Source organism: Rhinatrema bivittatum, chromosome 6 (genome assembly GCF_901001135.1).
Source record: "Rhinatrema bivittatum chromosome 6, aRhiBiv1.1, whole genome shotgun sequence".
In the NCBI taxonomy this organism is placed as follows: domain Eukaryota; kingdom Metazoa; phylum Chordata; class Amphibia; order Gymnophiona; family Rhinatrematidae; genus Rhinatrema; species Rhinatrema bivittatum.
Window position 1 is genome coordinate 276269600 of NC_042620.1, and position 21244 is coordinate 276290843.

Here is a 21244-nt window from a genome sequence, read left to right on the forward strand (position 1 = left end):
TTTCATCTAGTTTGTTTGGCTAAGACTTGGCAAGCACATTTTTTGTTGCTGGTTCACAATTGTGGAACACTCTTCCTGATGAGATTAGAGAGATCGAATGCTTTTTATTTTTCAGAAAGCGGGTGAAAGCATTTTTTAAAACAAGTTTACAGTGATTTTGGTAACTGAATGTGTTTTGAAAGTGTTGTATTTTTAGTTAAGCACGATGCGTGAGATATTTGTTCTTTGTCTCTCAGTTATTTCAGTTTGTGCAGAGTCTTTATTTGTATGTAATGTAAAATAATGGCATTGTTTGATACTGGATTCTGTTATGAATGTACATACTGTATGTTACCTGCCAAGTATGTTGGATTGTACAGGATAAAAATCTTTTAAATAAAAAATAAACTTATCTTAACTATATTTGTAATTATTTTAATATAGTTTGCTTTACATTGCTTCCTGTTGAAAGCTTTAGTACTTTTTGTACCCCAATTGAGCAACCTTGTTGGAGGGAAAGACTTGTACTCATTTAGAATCAACAGACTGTTTACAAATCAATAGATGAAATGAAATTAAACACCACCAGATTAAACAGAACCTATCAATGGGATTTCTCTTGTACTCCAGCACATGGAAATATTAAAGAAAGAAATATACCTTGCAACAGCTCTGAACTTTTAAGCCCCAGCTAGAGATCTGTCTATTCCTCCAAGTCTTTGGGAGCTAACATTGGTTTTGTTTCTATTATAACCTTACTTACTTCATTAGCTATGTATGTGAAGATTGTATTCTGAATTTTACCTTCTTTATTATTTGCTTTTAGGGGGATTTTGTTTTTCAGTGTGGTTATTGTACTTTTAAACCTTGAGGTAGTATGACGACATTATATAATATGATTTAGTTTTTATTAACTTATATGTGCATGAAGTAAAGTGTTAAGTCCATTTATTGTATTTATGCTTTACCTGTTATATTACTTATTTCTTTTACTGTGCTGCTCCAGGCTGGCACTTCAATGGGAAAATGTAGAAGAAAGAAATGATAGATTAAATCACAGCAGTGGTCAGTTCTTATTGTGCTGGAAGCTCAAAGGTGCAGGAAAAAACTGCTAGGCCAAAAATAACATTTTTTTTTTTTTTTTAAAGACATTAGCTGAATAAGAGACTCATTCACAATGTGTTGGCTTTATCTCTTATCTATATAGGTAAACACAGCAACTTTATTCACTGTGGCAGGAGGGGAGGATGCTGATTGAGAAATAAAAATAAGTAGCATCTTTCCATCTGTCTTACACAGTTACATACAGAGCTGAAAGGCGCCCAGGTCCCATCAAGTTCAACCTTCTTTTAAAAGCACTCTTTCCAAGTAGTAATCTGGGGAAAGATGAAAAGTCACTCTGCAATTATAACCAATTTTGCAGCAGTGAAAAGAATTCCTTCTTTTCCCCACTTATGGCTATTAGCTGAGAATTACTTGGATTAGCAATTTTTCCTAGCATGTAGCTATAATCATACCCACTAATATCATTTTTCCACTAAAACTCTATTCAATTTAGGAAATGGAGAAATTACTTACCTGATAATTTCGTTTTCCTTAGTGTAGACAGATGGACTCAGGACCAACGGTATAGTATACTCCTGATAGCAGATGGAGACGGATCAGATTTCAATCTGACGTCAGCCCTAGTACGTATACTCCTGCAGGAAGTGCAGTTCTTCAGTATTCTCTTTGAAAAGCATTGTGGATATATTTTTGACTGAATAACTTGATTAACTTTATAACTTGGTTGACTAATTTGAACTGGTTGAATTGGCTATAACTGGAGACCGCCAGTGCCCTCAACCGAGAAACGTCGACATCCGGTAGGATGGGTGTCCTAGATGAAGGAAAGCATGGCTTACCCTTGAATCACTCGCTCCCGGGGATGTCCCCCGAGAATTCCATTAGTAACGGCAGCCGTGGGTGGGATGCTGAGTCCATCTGTCTATACTAAGGAAAACGAAATTATCAGGTAAGTAATTTCTCCATTTCCTAGCATGTAGCAGAAGGACTCAGGAATAATGGGATGTATAAAAACTACTCCTGAAACGGGTGGGAGGCTGCCCGTGACCCACTTAGTACTGCCCTTGCAAATGCTGTGTCCTCCTGAGCCTGAACATCCAGGCGGTAAAACCTGGAGAAGGTGTGGATGGAGGACCATGTCGCCGCCCTGCAGATCTCGGCGGGTGACAGCATCTTGGTTTCCACCCAGGACACTGCCTGGGCTCTAGTAGAATGGGCCTTGACTTGTAAAGGCGGTGGCTTGCCTGCTTACACGAAAGCTGCCTCGATGACTTCTTTGATCCAGCGGGCTATGGTTGCTCGTGAGACCACTTCCCCCTGCTTCTTCCCGCTGTGAAGGACGAATAGATGGTCCATCTTTCGTATGGATTCCAACCTTTCCAGGTATCGGACTAGGAGTCTGCCGACGTTGAGTTGGCATAGACTTCGAGCCTCTTCCGAATTCTTATTCTCATCTTATGCTCATCATAGCGAGATGGTAGCGAGACACCACTTTGGGGAGGAACGACGGAACTGTGCGCAACTGGATGGTTCCTGGGGTGAGTCTGAGGAACGGCTCTCGGCAGGACAGTGCTTGTAGCTCGGATATACGACGGGCTGAAAAGACTGCCAGCAGGAAGGCTGTCTTCAATGTTGATAGTCGGAGAGACAGGCCGCAGAGAGGTCTGAAGGAGGTCCCTGCTAGGAAATCTAGGACCAGGTTAAGGTTCTGAAGAGGCACCAGCCACTTTAGGGGTGGTCGGATGTGCTTGACTCCTTTCAGGAAGTGGGAGACATCCGGGTGAGAGGCTATGCTGCCGCTCTCGCTCTTGATTCCGTAGCATGACAAGGCAGCCACTTGTACATTGCTAGAGTTGAGGGACAATCCCTTCTGTAGCAATTCCAAAATCTCAGGAATTTTGACTGAGCGTGGTATGATGTCGTGGTCCTCGCACCAGGCTTCAAATACTCTCCAAATCCTTATGTATGTTAGGGATGTGGAGAACTTGTGTGCTCGGAGTAGGATGTCAATTACTGCCCCAGAGTATCCTCTCCTCCTAAGGCGAGCACTCTCAATGGCCAGACCGTAAGAGAGAATCAAGCTGGATCCTCGTGGAGGATAGATCCCTGTTGGAGCAGGTCTCTGTGTGGAGGTAGCGGCAGGGGGTTCCCTGCCAGCAGTCTTCACATGTCTGCGTACCACGGTCTTCTTGGCCAGTCCGGGGCCACTAGAAGTACTGGCCCCCTGTGGTTTCTATCTTGTGGATGATCACACCCAATAGGGGCCACAGCGGGAAGGCGTATAACAGAGTCTCCTGTGGCCAGGTCTGTACCAGGGCATCGATTCCCTGAGACTGGGGTTCCCGCCTGCGGCTGAAGAAACTGGGTACCTGGGCATTGGACTGGTTTGCCAGAAGTCCATGGTTGGTGTTCCCCAACGGTTTACTATCAATTGGAATGCTGTGGTTGACAGTTTCCATTCTCCTGGATCTAGACTTTCTCTGCTGGGGTAGTCCGCTGCGACATTGTCTTTGCCGGCAATGCGGACGGCTGAGATCTTTTGAAGATTCACTTCCGCCCATTACATTAGGGGGTCTATTTCCAGAAACACCTGTTGGCTTCTGGTTCTTCCCTGGCGGTTGATGTAGGCCACTGTTGTGGCGTTGTCCGACATTACTCTGACCGCTTTGCCTCGGAGTCTGTGACTGAACCTTAGGCAGGCTAGTCTGACTGCCCGGGCTTCTAGGCGATTGATATTCCATCCCGACTCTTCTTCGTTCCATTGCCCTTGGGCGGTTAGCTCCTGGCAGTGTGCTCCCCATCCTCATAGGCTGGCATCCGTAGTGAGTAGGATCCAGGTTGGGGAGGATAGTCTCATTCCCTGGCTCAGGTGGGGCTTCTTGTAGCCACCATTGTAGTTGGGCCCAAACTCTGTCTGGGAGCTGAAGCCGTACGGTGTAGTTCTGGGACAGTGGATTCCATCGTGATAGTAGTGAGCATTGTAGGGGTCTCATGTGAGCTCGTGCCCATGGGACTACTTCCAGTGTGGATGCCATGAGGCCAAGAACTTGTACGTAATCCCATGCTGTGGGGCGAAGTTCGCTCAATAGGGTTCGTAACTGGGTCATCAGTTTTGATCTCCTTGTCGGTGTCAGGATGACCTTGTCTTGTCTGGTGTCGAACCGGACTCCCAAGCATTCTAGAGATTGGGAAGGCTGCAAGCAGCTCTTGTTTGTGTTGACCACCCACCCGAGGCTCTCCAGTAGAGTTTTGACTCTGTTGGTTGCCTGGTGGCTTTCCTCTGGGGATTTCGCTCTGATCAGCCAATCGTCTAGATAAGGGTGAATGCGGATTCCTTCCTTCCTCAGTGTTGCTGCCACCACCACAATGATCTTGGTGAGCGTCTGGGGTGCAGTGGCTAAACCCAAAAGGTAGTGCCCGGAACTGGTAGTGACTGTCCAGGATCGGGAAGCGTAGAAAATGCTGATGCTCTTGATGGATCAGAATGTGTAGGTAGACTTCCGACAGATCCAGGGAGGTAAGGAACTCTCCCGGTTGTATCGCCCTTATTACCGAGTGTAGGGTTTCATTGCGGAAGCGAGGAATCTTCAGGTGACGGTTGACCGCCTTGAAGTCCAGGATAGGTCTGAACGTTCCTTCCTTCTTGGGAACGAAAAAATAGATGGAATAATGGCCAGTATTTATTTGTTGTGGAGGCACCGGTGTTATAGCCTCTAAGGCTAGTAATCTGGTCAGTGTAGCTTCCACTGCCATTCTCTTGGAAGGGTCGTGACAGGGAGATTCCACAAACTTGCTGGAGAGAGGTGGTGGAAATCCAGGTAATATCCCTCTCGAATGATGGATAGAACCCACTTGTCCAAAGTTATCTCGACCCATCTTTGGTAGAATAGGGCCAGTCTGCCCCCTATGGCTTCTTCCTTTGGATGGGTCGGCTGATTTTCATTGTGGGGTGCGGCTGAGGCCGAACTGGCTCCCCTTTTATTGTGCTTGTTCCGAAAGGACTGGCTCCGGCCTGTGGGGCGGGCCGCTTGATATGAACTACTATATGGGTTGAAGCACTGTGATCCTTTGCCCCTGGAGGTCGGGGAAGGATCGCTGGTTTCTCTTATTCCTGTCGTCCGGTAGCCGCGGCAGTGGGGACTCGCCACACTTGTTGGCTAGTTTCTCTAGTTCACTTCCGAACAGAAGTGTTCCTTTGAAAAGCATCCTTGTGAGTCTCGTTTTGGAGAATGCATCGGCTGACCAGTTTTGGAGCCAGATTTGTCTTCTGGCCGCCACGGCAGATGAGACTCCTCTAGCTGCTGTGCATACCAGATCCAAAGCGACGTCCGCGAGGAATGATACAGCTGGTTCCAGGGCTTCCCCAGGAGTGTTGTTCCTGGTCTGTGCTAAGCAGGCGCGTGTCACCATGGCACAGCAGTCCGCGATCTGTAAAGACATAGTGGAGATGTCAAAGGACTGTTTGAGGATAGATTCCAGACATCTGTCTTGAGCATCCTTGAGTGCTGCTCCTCCCCTCCACCGGGATAGTAGTGTGCTTCGAGACCGCACAGACCATGGCATCCACTTTCGGACATGCCAGGAGATCTTTGGCGGCTGGATCCAGAGGGTACATGGCTGCCAGAGCCCGGCCCCCTTTGAATGTGGTTTCTGGGGCATCCCATTCCAGGTCAATTAGTTGCTGGACGGCTTGTAATAGTGGGAAATGGCAGGAGGTCTGATGAAGTCTCTCCAAAAGTGGGTTGGTCTTAGGTTCACCCGAGGCACTTGTGCCCGGGATGGCAAGCTCTTTTAAGCTGTGTGTGACCAGGTCTGGAAGCTCGTCCTTGGTGAAGAAGCGTCTCATGGTTCGGTAGGGTTCTGTCCCTGGAGGGAGTTCCCCTTCCTCCAGGAGTTCTGACTCCTCATCTGAGATGTCTGTGTCCCCGAAGGTGGGGCTTCTGGGCAGTGGGATCACTTCCCTGGGCATGGAGGGTCCTGGCATGTTGAGTTCCTCTGGTGGAGCCTGTGACCGCATTTTAGGAGGCCCCGATTGCATATGGACGAAGGTATGCAGACCTTTGAAGAATTCCACCCAGGAGATAGAAGCTGGGTCTAGACTAGGGGGCACTGTGTCCCTGGGGAGCCCCGTTTGAGGGGGGGATCCCGCTGTGTGATGCTAGGTCCGGCATAGCGCTCGAGAGGCTGGGGTCTGGTACCGGCTGGGAAGGGCCATGAATTAGGTCCCCTAGGGCCTCTTCGCACTGTACACACAGGGCCGTGGCCTCCTCATGCTGTGCAGCTCTAATGTGGCATGCTGGGCAAAGGCCCTGAGCTTTGAGCTTATTTTCAGGTGGTGCCATGGCTTGTGCGCATACAATATAGTTGTGCGCTCCAGTGTGCGAAGTTCCGTGCGTAGGTTGGTGCGCGCGTGCAGAGAGATGTGCGCGCTGTTGTGCACACAGGTTGAAATTATGCGCCCGGCACAGTGAGCGCGTGGCTATGCGCACAAGGTATTTGTGCGCATGGCTCGCCTCTGTACTCACAGATCGAGACGCCAGACAGGGCGGCGAACAGGGCCACAATGGTGACAGCGACCACGCGGACAATATGGCGACCACATCGGAGGGTCTCCACGTGGGAGGACCCTCTGATCTGACCGAGGTCTAGCCCTGCTAGGGCAGATCAACCCGGTGCCACTGGTCCTGGCTGGCGACCTGTGCATCTCCTCGAGCTTTGGAGACCGTAGACTTTTAAATAGATTTCTACCTTACCTTGTCTCGGCGCTTCCCGATTTCGTTCCAGGCGGTCTCCGGCTGCAGGGGGAGAGGGAAAATACCTTCACCGCCGCGCTCGAGGTTGCACCCGCTGCCTCTCAGCCTCACCCGATGTCGGGGGCTAGGTCCCCGCCGAGGGTCGGCCGCCGGACCGAGGCTTACCTCTGAGGGATCGCGGAAATCACCTCGGGAATCTCGACTGGGGGAGGGACCCAATGGTGTCACCACAGGAGAGCGGGGCTCGTCTGTAGTAAGATTTCTTCTTAATTTGGATTTCTTTGGTAAAATTTACTCTAACGTTGTGCTAGCGTGCATAGAGTCCCTAACTGCTATGGAGACGGAAAATACTGAAGAGCTGCACTTCCTGCAGGGGTATATGTACTAGGGCTGACGTCAGATTGAAATCTGATCCGTCTCCAACTGCTATCTGGAGTACACTATACCCATTGGTCCTGAGTCCATCTACTACACGCTAGGAAACACCTCTTTGCCTTTTTTATAGCTGCTTTTATAAAGAGATTTCCTGCAAGAACCCTGAAGGGTCCCCTCTGATATATTTGCCTAGTGTAATTTTCAAATATATTTTACCTGCACTAATCAGTTGTTTAAAACTTACCCTTCTCTGAAGCTTTGTTTCAAAGCACACTGACTATAGCCTCACTAAGAGAAAGCATTCCTGGGAGCTTATTTAGGTCAGATTGCATTTTCACATCATGCATATTTTTCAAATAAAATTCTATCCATACAAAAAGCAGGTGCAAACATTCACACGTAAAATTCACACAAATGAAACACACACTTTCGCTTTGAGAACTTGTGCAAAGTTCACAGGTAAAAAGCATGCATGGTCTTATACCCAATCTGGATGGCTTGAAAATCACCCCCTAAATATTTTTTGTCCTGATGTAAATCAGCCCAGTTTGGACAATCTTTCAGTATGGTTATAAATTATTTAAATAAAGGGGGACTGCAACTAGAACCCACAAAGATCAGCTCATCAAGCAATGGAGATATTGCCCTAATAGTGTTCAACAACAATTGCTTTTGATTCTTCTCACCCTTTTGCCTGTTTTCATGCTTACTGAATTGGGTTTTTATTCTAATAGATTGCTGTTGATTGATCCCATCGGGGCAGGACCTCGGTAGGGAGATTACTGGTCACTCAGTTATTGGGATCACTGGATTGATTTTTATAAATTTGCATAATTAAGAGGGTCATTTTCAAACAGCCCACACAGGCTAAAACGTCTATAAGTTCTTTTTGCCCTCAGATTTTGTGTGCATAAATCTGCTTTGAAAATTCAGTGTGCGAAACTAATGCCAACATACTCACAGTTACACCTGCTCAGGAGCAAGTCTATTTTTGTGCAAGTACCGGGTGTTGTATAACCTTTGCCTCCCCTCTCCCAGCACCGCACTGGATTATCCTGCTAATACGATTTTTGTACCATTTTGTAGACCATTCAATTTGGAATTTAACAGTACTTTACACATTACTTAAATTTATTACTTATTTATTTATTTATTTATTAACTTTTATTTACCGACATTCGTGAAGCACATCATGCCGGTTTATGGCCGGAACGTATGATAGTGAAAAACCGCATCAGATTGACTGTATTAAGATTATTGCATTTTGTGAGACATGTGATGCTGGAGCAACCTTTATTATGAAAAAACGGATTGCCGAAAAATTAGGTCAAAGCAAAAGCTGGGTTCAGAGGACATGGGGCAAGACTGCCGACAAGTGTTTTACAGAATTTGATGATGGTCGACCACTAAAAATAGTTTCAAGAAAACCAAAAAAAAATTGAAAATTCCAGCAACAAGCAGAAAAAAAAACTATTAGGTGGCACAAACGATTTTGGATGAGAGGAGGATTAAAGTTGATAGAGAAACAGTTTATCGTTAAGTCAGGACTGGTATCCAGGCATTTCATGTTATTTCAAAACCAATGAAAACCAAAACCCATATCCAAGACAGGTTCTGGCTGGCGAAATGATTACAAAATTGAGATGAAGATTTCCTTCATCTAGCGCCTAATGACGAATTTTTCATTTGGACAATTCTAAAACCAAACTTTTCAAATTGATCGAGTTAGATCAAAAACTTTGAATGAAATTAGTAAAGAGGAACGTTATCACCAAATTGTCAGAAACCCTCCTTGCATTGGTCTTGTCATATACACAGCAAAGAAAATTTTGTAGGTAATCAAAGAACATGAGGAATTTTCGGATGCTTCTATTTTCAAAATACGTTTTTAGCTGAAAATGTTATCCCATATTTGAGTGATCTCGAAAACATTTTGGTAGTAGGAGAAGCTACATTTGTCCAATGTAAGGCACCATGCATGCGAATCAATGCCAAGCAACAGCTGCTTAAAGAAAAACGCATCGATTTTTGGGGTAACGATGTTTGGCCAGGGAACTCTCCAGACTTCAATGCTGCCAAAAACATAAGTGCCATTATTAAAGATGAGGTGGAGAGTTTAATGTCGAAGGAAAGTGGTTAGGGACATTATTCCACTGAAACTTTGCATCAAAATTTAGAATTGATGTTAAATTTGGAAAATGATACTAATTTCAAAATTTTTCATGCTTATACCCTGCTCCTTTTAAAGCCGTTTTGCAAGCTAATGGTGGGCATACCGACTATTAATTATATGTTGTTTAATTCCATTTTGGATGCTGATTAAAATGGTATATTGTATGTTTCTATCAGATTTCTGGTTGCTGCTGCAATAGAGAAAGCAAAGGTTTATGCAACACCCCGGATATTTACATGCACACTTTCAACTCTGTCCTCTAGAATGCCTCTTTGTAGTGTATGTAAAAGCACATGTGAAATCACTTCCACATTCTTTTACATGCACTAACCCTTCCCCCACCTGGGTAATTTTTTAAAGGACATTAACATGCATAAAACCAGGGCATATGTTCATAAATCCTTTTGAAAATTGACCCCTATATGCCAAATTTATTTTATGTATGTTATTTGAATGCTATTTGACTATATCTGGCTTTTAGCTTATTGTTATAATCTGTAAACTTAGCACACCAATGTTATTTACTTTAGGTATCATTTACATTTTTTCTGTATGTGTAAATCATCCCCTCTATTTATTTAGCTGTGTCAATGTTAGTTCTTACACCCGTTACAGTTTCGCCTGCTGTGCAGTCTCCTGGTGCCAAGGTTCGGCTTGCTGCGCAGTCTTCCCATCACAGGGGTCCTCAGCAAATTTTGCTCACTGACTTGCCAGTTACCTCCTCACTGATTTCACACCCAAGACTCAGCCCTACTTAACCCACTCTGAAAAGTACCTCAGTATGTCTTCATTGAATTAACTCTGCTTTCTGGCTTGGCTACTCTTTCCTCTCTACTCTGCCTTGCCTTGTGACTTCCGGGCCTTCTGCCTTACCTTGCGGCCTATCTGGGACCTTTGCTTTGCCTTGCGACTTACTTGGGCCCTCTACTTTGCCTTCGGGCCTACTAGCCTTGCTCTAGGACCTTCCAAACCTTCTGGCCTTGTTCTGGAGCATCTCAGACCTCCCTGCCAGGTTCTGTGCCTCCCGGGCTTTTCTACCTTACAGCCTCTGGGCCTACTAGGATTGCCTTGACAGCCTTGCGCCCAGTTGGGATTTCTTGTTTCCTGCTGCCCGTCTAGTCCTGATCTTGTCTGGCCCTTGCCCTGCCCAGACCAGTTCATTCCCTTGTCTACTTCCCAGGCCTTGCCCTTGTCCATTGCCTTAGATATAGCCCCAGCCTGTGCTCTATATCCAGCTCTCAGCCAGTTCCTGCCCACAGCTCCCAGTCTATGCCTAGTCATGATGTTCAATTAATATATGACCTGTTATATGAGGAATGTCTGTATGAAACCAAGTGTACCTTCATACGATGCTAAAAATAATTTAGCTATCGTGCCTGTGAGCCATTGATTTGGACTTCAAAAATCATTAGGTACCTGGATCTCTGTGGAAGTGGACATTAAGCAATACAGAGTTACAAGAGATCCAGGTACCTAATGATTTTTGAAGTCCAAATCAATGGCTCACAGACACGATAGCTAAATTATTTTTAGCTTCGTATGAAGGTACACTTGGTTTCATACAGACATTCCTCATATAACAGGTCATATATTAATTGGATTTTGTCACATGTTATATAGTTTGGGTTCTTTATTTTAAGTAGTCATGATGTTCAGCAGGAGACAAGTCCTATTGACCCCCAGAACCTAAGGGCTCAACCTGCAGAAGAGGGGCTTGGTTAGGTAGAAGACCAGCTCTAGCCCTACCTTGTAATCCTATGGTGCTCCCTGACTTTAACCTGCCAGTCCATGACACACCAAGTATAAAAGTCATACAAGTGGATGTAACCCCATGTTAAGCACCATTGTACACTGCTTTGAGTGAAAGTTTATCTTTATTTCAAGAAATAAAGGAGTAATAAATGTTTTAAATAAAGTCCCCATTATTAGCTTACTTACTCTTCTGCTAACATTCAGATATCCTTTTAGGACAGGTGCTCAAAAGTGAACTCAGCACTCCAAACACCTCATACCATGGTAGGATTAGATTTCTTCATTATTTGCTTCTTCCTTATTTAATAGACATCAACATACCTCCAGCTTTGGCTGCTGCTTAGTTTTGGACACTCATTCCCTATTTATTATCGACTAATACATTCAGGGCTTATTCTTCTATAGTGTTTATCAAATATTGCATCTGCCAATATTTACATTCCAAATGCATTAATCTACATTTGGCCACATTAAATCTCGTCTGCCCGGTGTCTATTCATTTGCTGAAAGCATCTAAGTCCTTCTGTAAAATCAGTCAGTCCTGCTGTGTATTTACAATATGACAGTTTTATGTGATCTGCAGAAATTGCAATACTGCTGCTTATTTCTTCTCTATTAGCAAGGTGGTCCCATCCAGACTCCTTAAGAACCCCACTTGCCCCTTTATTACAATTAGAATTACATGCCATTATTGTGGCCCTCTGTAGTCTCCCCTTCACCAGGTTCTAACTCACTTACAAATGTTATCCTTAACACCTCTTCCCCAACTTAATTTAACATTCAGCCTTTTGTATGGTACCACATTAAAAGCTTTGGTGAAATTCCAATAAACAATCAATCATGTTTCCCATATCAAACTGGCAACTATTATTCTCAGAAAGCCTTAAGGTTGAACAGACAGGACTTTTAGCTCCTGACCGTGTGCTGCTTTTTGCTAACCATTCTCCTCCTCACTGACAGGCCAAAGCAATAACATGCATCCAGTCTAGGGCACAGGTTCTCTCACGGTTGAGCACACATTTTGTGCGCACAATAATTGCGTCTGATGCAGCAAGGAGATCTGCACATCTAAAACGCACGTCCTAAGAAACGTGTACCAAATAACGCCCATCGCATTTAAATTCCATCAGGCCATTCGGTAAGAATAGCGGGAGAATGGACGCTCCTTGTTGAGCATCTACTCTTACAACAGACGCCTGATCCTATATTTAAATGAGGGGTCGCGCTAAAAGGAGGCGCTAGGGATGATTACCGCCCCTAGCAGCTCCTTAGCCCAGGAGAGGTGGCTCTGTCAGCGGGTTCAGGAAACAGATGCTCAATTTTACGAACATCGGTTTTCCGAACCTGCTGACAGCCATCGGTTAGGAAAACGGACGACGTTAAAATTGAGCACATGCTCACCTAACCGGACTAGCCAGCACTTTTTTTTTTTTTTACCTTTTTGGTTCCTCTGACTTAAAACAGTATTTTCTGCTTTTCTGTACCCTTTTTCGTTAATTTATGAGCGTAAAATGTGCGAACTGGCCGCACATTTTACTTTCAGTATCCCGGGTGACTAATAGCCTCATCAACATGCAGTTGCATGTGATGAGCGCTACTGGTTTCCAGGGGTTTGGCCGCGCGTTTTCGACACGCTAAACCCCCTTACAGTATAAGGGGTAATAGACGCGCGTCAAAACACGCGGCCAAACATGTTAAACAGTGCGCACGGCCGAGTGCACTTTACAGAATCGGCTTGCATGTAAATAAATAAAGACATTAGCTATTACTGCCCAATGCAGGAAAGCACGCCCAAAGGCCAAGCACCAACGCACATTTTTTTATGCCAGAAAATTAATTCCAGCTCTTGAGGTGGAATAAAATTTACTTGCAAGTCAAGGGCTCATCAGAAACATGGATCTCCGTGTTGCAATAAATGTGCCCCTTGTAGGGTAAGATTGTTTAGAGAGATTAGTATAAGATTTAGTTATTTGAGGTTAGAACAAAAAAAAAATGTATATATAGGGATTAGTGGCATGGAGCATAATGATTAGCTGAAGGACACTTTACCAAAAGAAAAGGAATCACCCACGATTTTTTAAACAGGCACTGCAGATTTCTGTAACTTCATGTAAACAATACACTTTTGTTAGGAACACAATTTAGACATCCGTGCTCCCAATGCAATAAACTTTGGAGCGCCAGAAATGCACATTTCTCCCTAGTGTGCCCTTTTAGTACACTGCTTCAATTTCTCTCTCATAAGAATACTGCATCGAGTACACAGGGACCGTGGATGGTTGCGCTTTAGGAAAACGGGCACTCAATATGACCGCCCGTATTTTGCGTGCATCTTATTGCACTGGCCTGCAAGTGTACAGTTATCTTCTTCATGATAATTTCCAGTATTTCCCCTGGAACTGATGTTAGACTAGTCGGTCTATAGTTGCCAGTCTTAGCACTACAGTCTTAAGGAACCTATTAGGTATGATAGTTGAGCAAACTTTTCATTTAATTTCTGCAGTACATATGAATGAATTTCATCTGATACCGGTGCCTTATTTAATTTAACATTTATTTTTTTTTACCCGTTCCTGGGTAATGCAAACCAGATTCTGCCACAAAAAAGGCATCTCAGTGGATGGAGATAATTTCCATAGGCAATATGACCCAACCCTATCTTGCATCAGAGAAAATCACCCACAGTCAATATTGCCCCATCATCCAATAGGATTCAGGCAGCTCAGAAGTATCACAGAAGAAAACTTCACCATCTCTGCAATATCAGCAGAACATGTCTCTCTCACAAATGAAAATTTGAGCAAACTCTTTGGAGTGGTCAGCAGAATACAGCCCCTCCAAAACACTTGGGCACTCGCCCATCATCTTTCAGATCTCTATCATCTGCATCACATTGGCCTTGAAACGAAAGAAACACGAATAGTCATATGTCATCAGCAGTTCAGGAACTTGCAAGCTCAAAGCCCAGGCACTCGCAGGCAGACCAAAGCAGTTGCCTATATGGACCATCCTTACAGATGCATAGCAAGCCAACTAAGTTTATCCATAACATTCAGTTTTCTGAACTTGTGGGATTTTATCAGGATGTTCCCCTTCAGCCTAATACACCCGCTCATAATCTATATGCTATTCATTTTAATCTCTCCTTCATAATTTTTTTTTAAACTAGTTGGATGAGTTATCCAGACCACACTGCCAAACAGCTATGAAACGAATGTGGACTTTTTATCCACTTCTAAAAATATTTTTGTTTTCCATTTCAAACTACCCACAAAACAAACTTTAATGAACCCCAAGTTTTAGTCTTTTTTGATTTTTTTTTTTGCTGAAAATTGTTTCTTGGCAACCAATTTACCTACTGGAAAGCAGAGTACAAACAATGGGCTGATCCAGTGACTTGCTATGAAGGAGCACACCACTGCATCTTTCTGTCCAGTGACTTGCTGTTACACAGCACTGAGTCTATTCCTGCCCAAGGACCTGCTGCTACACACTATGAGAGGGAGCACACTGCTGCATCTTTCTATCCAGTGACTTTCTATTACACATCACTGAGTCTATTCCTGCCCAAGGACTTGCTGCTACACACTATGAGAGGGAGCACACTGCTGCATCTTTCTATCCAGTGACTTTCTATTACACATCACTGAGTCTATTCCTGCCCAAGGACCTGCTGCTACACACTATGAGAGGGAGCACACTGCTGCATCTTTCTATCCAGTGACTTTCTATTACACAGCACTGAGTCTATTCCTGCCCAAGGACCTGCTGCTACACACTATGAGAGGGAGCACACCGCTGCATCTTTCTATCCAGTGACTTTCTATTACACAGCACTGAGTCTATTCCTGCCCAAGGACCTGCTGCTACACACTATGAGAGGGAGCACACCGCTGCATCTTTCTATCCAGTGACTTTCTATTACACATCACTGAGTCTATTCCTGCCCAAGGACTTGCTGCTACACACTATGAGAGGGAGCACACTGCTGCATCTTTCTATCCAGTGACTTTCTATTACACAGCACTGAGTCTATTCCTGCCCAAGGACTTGCTGCTACACACTATGAGAGGGAGCACACTGCTGCATCTTTCTATCCAGTGACTTTCTATTACACAGCACTGAGTCTATTCCTGCCCAAGGACCTGCTGCTACACACTATGAGAGGGAGCACACCGCTGCATCTTTCTATCCAGTGACTTTCTATTACACAGCATTGAGTCTATTCCTGCCCAAGGACCTGCTGCTACACACTATGAGAGGGAGCACACCGCTGCATCTTTCTATCCAGTGACTTTCTATTACACAGCACTGAGTCTATTCCTGCCCAAGGACCTGCTGCTACACACTATGAGAGGGAGCACACTGCTGCATCTTTCTATCCAGTGACTTTCTATTACACAGCACTGAGTCTATTCCTGCCCAAGGACCTGCTGCTACACACTATGAGAGGGAGCACACCGCTGCATCTTTCTATCCAGTGACTTTCTATTACACAGCATGGAGTTTATTTCTGCCCAAGGACCTGCTGCAACACTATGTGAGAAAGCGCACACCACTGCACGTTTCTGTCCAGTGACTTGCTATTACACAGCACTGAGTCTATTCCTGCCCAAGGACCTGCTGTTATACGCTATGAGAGGGAGCACACCGCTGCATCTTTCTGTCCAGTGACTTGCTGTTGCACACTATTAGCGGCAGCAAACTTCTCCTTCTCTTTCTGTTCAGCTGCTACTTACGGTCCTGTCCACTGCCCTCCTGGAGAAGGTTGTCTTTGCTCTTGTAAAATGGAAACTTTCGAGAGAGGCGGAAACTCTTTTTATGTTTCGATCTGATGGACTGTGAAGGAGAACATGGAGATGGAAGGGGAGGACATGGAAAAAAAGAAGAAGGGACTTTAAAAGCATGCAAGAAAAATTAAAATGAAGATAAAGGATGTGCTATGGTAATGGTAATAACTTGTAAAATGAAAGTCACAGAGAGTAAATGAAAATAATGTAAGAATAAAAACCTCAATTTGCAGCAAAAATGATTTCAGAAAACTGTCAAAAAACCTGGCTCCATAGCTTGGACATTTCAAAATACTCATGCGACCTGATCTTGAGATCTCTCACTTCAAAGAGCCATGGAAATACCTCCATTTTCTCTTTAGAGTAATTGACAATTGGCAGACAAGGTTATTTCAAGAGAAACGGGTACTTAATTATTTTTAATTCTTGTGGATATTTTAATGGCTAGAAATTGTTTGCAGAATCTTACACTGCAGTTTCCATGTTCATATTATGTAATGTGCAATTGTTTAGTTACGTAGTGTGTGCTCACATTTTTTTCACATGCTAAAACTCCAGCCAACTAATGTATACATGCATCAATGAACAAAATAAACTTGTTCAAAGTTAATTTACGAGAATAGATGGATGAACAGGAACTAAGTCCTCACTGTGAAATCTATAGTTCACACCATGACCCAACACATTCATAACTGCTGCAACATTCTCTCAGACACTTCTAGAACTCCCCCCCAAAAAAGAGAGCTCCTGACACACTTACGCGGTTTGACTCTATCATTCCAGTGCGAGCGTGGAATTTCACAGTTTTCAATCGTGCCCTCTCTTTCTTTTCCACCCTGATGGGAAATTTAAAAAAAAGATTTCTCATTATGATCAAAATCCTGGAATTGAAGCTAAAGTTCAAACAAATAGAGGTGTGCGCTGACCCTGCTGCCATGGGTGAAGTCACTACTCTTATTCTCAGAGCAGAGTAAGACAGGATCTTCGCCGAGTCCTGTCAGGGCCTGTGCTAAATGAGCAGAGCCAGCATCAGGGAAGCTTTTTTTCTCCAAAGGATTTGTAGTGCTCTCTCATTCAAGCTGCACTATACAGACAAAGTGAATATTATAACACTACGCTGGAATGTCCTTATTTGAACATAAGTTGCTTACCTGTAATGAGTATTCTCCATAGGCAGCAGAATAATCAGCCACACAAGTGGGCAACATCATCCGATGGAGGAGTGGAAGAGTAGCCTAGTGGTTAGAGCAGTGGGCTATAAACCAGGAGACCAGGGTTCAAGTCCCACCGTCACTCCTTGTGACCTTGGGCAAGTCCACTTTACCCTCCATTGCCTCAGGAACAAACTTAGATTGTAAGCCCGAGAGGGAAATACCTACAGTATTCTGAATGTAATCCACTTTGAAGCACTGAAAAAAGTGTGAAAAGTGGAATATAAACCAAATCTTGGCTACATGATAAAGATGTTGTTTTGCTTAATCATCTATGTCCTAAAGGTTTTCCCTATTTGTTGTGCCACAAATAGGGAAAAAATAAGGAGGGGTAGTATTAGTGTATCAAGAGTGCCTTCAATTAAAACAGCACGATCTTCATCAAGTTGTGGAGGCTGAACTTGTGTTTGCTGTTTTAGGTGATATACAACAAACAGGCATTCTCTTGATTTATTGCTCACCTGCCTGGGATTCCAAGGTGATTGACGATCTGTTGGGGTTGCCGGCAGATGCAATATTGCTATCAACATTATGTTTTAAGAGATATATATTTGATGCTGTGAGAATTACTGCTATGTTTTTTCTCTGCAATGAAAGAACATTGTTGGAACAGCGGATAATAAGAATCATTAATTAAATAAATAAATAAACCTTATAGTTTTAAAGATATCCAGATAAGCAGCAAGTTAACCAGCCATACAAGGTTGGATAACTTAGCCAGATATACCCGATATTCGTTTAGGTTGGCCAGATATCTCAGCCCTTCCCTGGAATGCCCCGGGAATGTTTCTTTTTTTATCCAGCTATAATTTAGCCAGATAAGTGGTTGAATATGCCACATTTGCTATTTAGACAGATAACTTGTGAGTCGAAATAGGTTTTGAATATAGACCCCTCTATGCTGATGATAGTGAGTTTTTTATTCCAATTTCCTCTGCCATCGACTAGCAGTTATTAAGGAATGGCTCAATGACAATCTTGCCCTGAAGATTAAAAAAAAGTCTTTAAGCTACTTTCTCGCCTTCTGGTTCCTGACATCCAATCCAATCTCTTGTTTATTAGCCTCTCGCATCCTTTTAATTGTCAAGCTTGAAATCTAGGTGTCTTACTGGATTATTCGCTCTCATTGCGCCTGCACATCAAGTCCAAGCCACATCTTTTACATTTTCTGAAGCAGTTTCTTTCTGATCAAGATTTTCATACAGTTACTCAGGCACTGGTCTTATCTCTTGATTACTGTAATGCCTTGTATCTGGGTCTCCCCTCAGAGAATTGTGAGGGAACTGCGATTAATCCAGAAGGCAGATGCTCATTTAGTGTCTGGATCTTCCTTACAGGAGCATATTACACCAGTTTTAATTAGTCTGTACTGGTTCCCTGTGATTTGGAAGACAAAATTCAAGATTTTAACTTTGATTTTTAAGGCAGTCAATGGCCTTGCTCCATGTTATTTTAAATCTGTTCTACGAGTGGTAAAGTCAAATTGAATATAAAAATCTCACATGGGGTGTGAATCAAAGAGGAGATGTGAGGATGAGTTTGAAATTCCAAATTAACAGCAATAAATACAGATGCTGAGCTCAGGGTAGAAGACTCCGTTACAGTATAAAGATTTATTGTTTACTCAATATTCAATAATATAATCTCATGTTATCACTGAGTGATATATATCACCATGGGGTATGCTGATTTAAGCTTTCTCAGCTCTAGTCCCTCCCGAAGAAGCCTTAAGACGAAACATGGCTGTGTCCGGGGACCATAATGTTTGAAGTTCGTACATGGCAGTGATAATATAAAATTATATTACTGAATACTGAATAAACAAGACATCTTTATACTGCAACGGAGTCTTCTACCCCAAGCTCAGCATCTGAATTTATTGCTATTAATTTGGATTTTCAAGCTCATTCCTAACATCTCCTCTTCGATGATTTTAAATTTGTTCTAAAAATGTATCAACCCACACTAACTCTCTGATCTTCTTTTTGGAATTTGCTTGAAGACTCTTCTTTAAAGCAGGTGCATGTCGCTAAATCCCACAAGCGAACATGAGGAACGGCCGGTCCATTATTTTTTGGAATGATTTTCCCCCCGAGGTGCTCAGGTCAGAACCTAACCTTCCTCAGCTTAGGAAATTACTTAAGACACACCTTTTTTCACTTGCTTTCAACAACTATCTTACTTAGGCCTTTGGCAGGCTGAAGTTTGTACCAGAGCAAGTGTCAGTATGAATTGTTTTATGCTTAGAAGATTCTGCACTACCTACCACTATTTTAAGTGATTTTATTTTTCATTTATTATTCTTCATATTTTGTTAAGGCTGGGCCACTATTCAGCAGGCTTTATTGTCCATCTCATTAAGGAAAACACATGTTGTAATTGCTAAAGTGGGTTTATGTAGTTTATTATTTTATTGTCTGTGTACCCTGGTTTATGTGCTTTATTTACATTTTGTATCTGTTTTATGTGTTCTATTTAGGTTTGCATCTTTGAACATTTCACTGTAATCTGCTTAGAACTGTGGACTGGTGGGCTAGAAGCCTTTTAAATACATAAATAGGGAAGGGTGACTTGCCTAAGGATTTCAGAGTGGTGATGAATGGTCAAGGGTTGGCTTTTTCACGTGCAGTATTGAATTTAGCTTTACAGTTAGATTCAGACCTCTCAATTCAGTCTCATATCTCTACTTTGATAAAGATTTTATTTCTGAACTTGTGAATGGTTCGCCAAATGAGAACTTTTTCCATTGCCAAAATCCTTAAGTCAATTGTCCATACAAGCACAAGAATTTCCATATTAGGTCAGACCAATCAAGCCCAGTATCCTGTTTCCAAAAGTGGTCAATCCAGGTCACAAGTACCTGGCAAAATCCCAACTAGTAGGTAGATTCCATGCTACTTATGCTCATGATTTTATAGATCTCCAACATATCTCCCCTCGGCTGTCTCTTCTTCAAGCTACAAAGCCCCAATCACTTTAACTATTCCTCATAGGAGAGCCACTCTATCCCCTTTATCATTTTGGTAGCCTCTCTCTGTACCTTTGCTAGTTCTGCTATATCTTTTTTGAAATACAGTGATAAGAATTGTACACAGTACCTTAGATGTGGTCACACCATGAAGCAATACAGAGGTGAATGATATTCTCCATTTATTCTCCGTTCCTTTCCAAATAATTTCTAATATTCTGTTTGCTTTTTTAACCGCATCCATCACACACTAAGGTAAAGGTTTCAACATATTGTCCATGATGATGCCTAGATACTTCTCCTGGATGGTGATTATTAATATGGAAGCTAACATCATGTAACTATAGTTTGGATTATTTTTCCCTATATGCATCACTTTGCACATGTCACATGGCCAAATTAAAGGTACACAATGCAAGGTTCCACATTGGGAGTCACCACCCAGGAAAAGGATCTAGGCATCATCGTGGATAAATTGTTGAAATCCTCTGCTCAGTGTGCGGCAGCAGCCAGAAAGCAAATAGAATGCTAGAAAATTATTAGGAAAGGAAGAAGAAATTACTACTTACTGATAATTTCCTTTCCTTTAGTGAAGAGTAGGGCAATCCCAATGAGTGGTTATGAACCTCTGCCATCAGATGGAGAGAGAGCAAAAGTGACATCATGGCTTTATAATCCCGCCCAGACATCAGCCCGCCAGTATTCTCTGAAAAAGCCAAACTGTGGACAACTCTGATAATATTTGAACATTATTAGCAACAGGCAACCATTTATGTTTCTCAACCAACAGGGAATACTGAGCTCAGCCGAAAGAAGGAACATATCTAGCAAACTAAGGGCCAGAGAAGCCATTTATCAGTTATCAATGAAGAGAAGAGCAAATTTGCTTACCATAAACGGTGTTTTCCGTAGATAGCAGATGAATTAGCCATGTTATCTGGGGACATCCTCCGGGCGGCTAGGTGGCGGAGCTCTCTTAGAACACAGAGTCTTTCAGTGTAGTGTGCCTACTTGGATCCTCCCCTGCTTCCCCCATCATCCTCAGTCTATATCCAAGCAACTGAAAGTAGTAACCAACTGTCCAGGGAGGCAGGAGGGTCAGCATGGCTAATTCACCTGCTATCTACGGAAAACACCGTTTACGGTAAGCAAACCTGCTCTTTTCCCATAGATAAGAA

At 43.3% G+C, this 21244-nt stretch overlaps 1 protein-coding gene across 3 annotated transcripts in view; it reads right to left on the reverse strand.

Annotated features, from left to right (window-relative positions):
* Nucleotides 1-21244, reverse strand: part of DLG3 (discs large MAGUK scaffold protein 3) — a 507232-nt gene that overhangs the window by 204076 nt on the left and 281912 nt on the right. For 2 of the 3 annotated variants that reach the window (XM_029607249.1, XM_029607250.1), the window contains 2 exons: nt 16648-16723; nt 15837-15936 (listed from right to left, as the gene is read on the reverse strand). In XM_029607249.1, the coding sequence (XP_029463109.1) occupies nt 15837-15936; nt 16648-16723 (176 nt within the window). The remainder of the gene's footprint in view (nt 1-15836; nt 15937-16647; nt 16724-21244) is intronic. The other variant, XM_029607251.1, reaches the window with a different exon arrangement.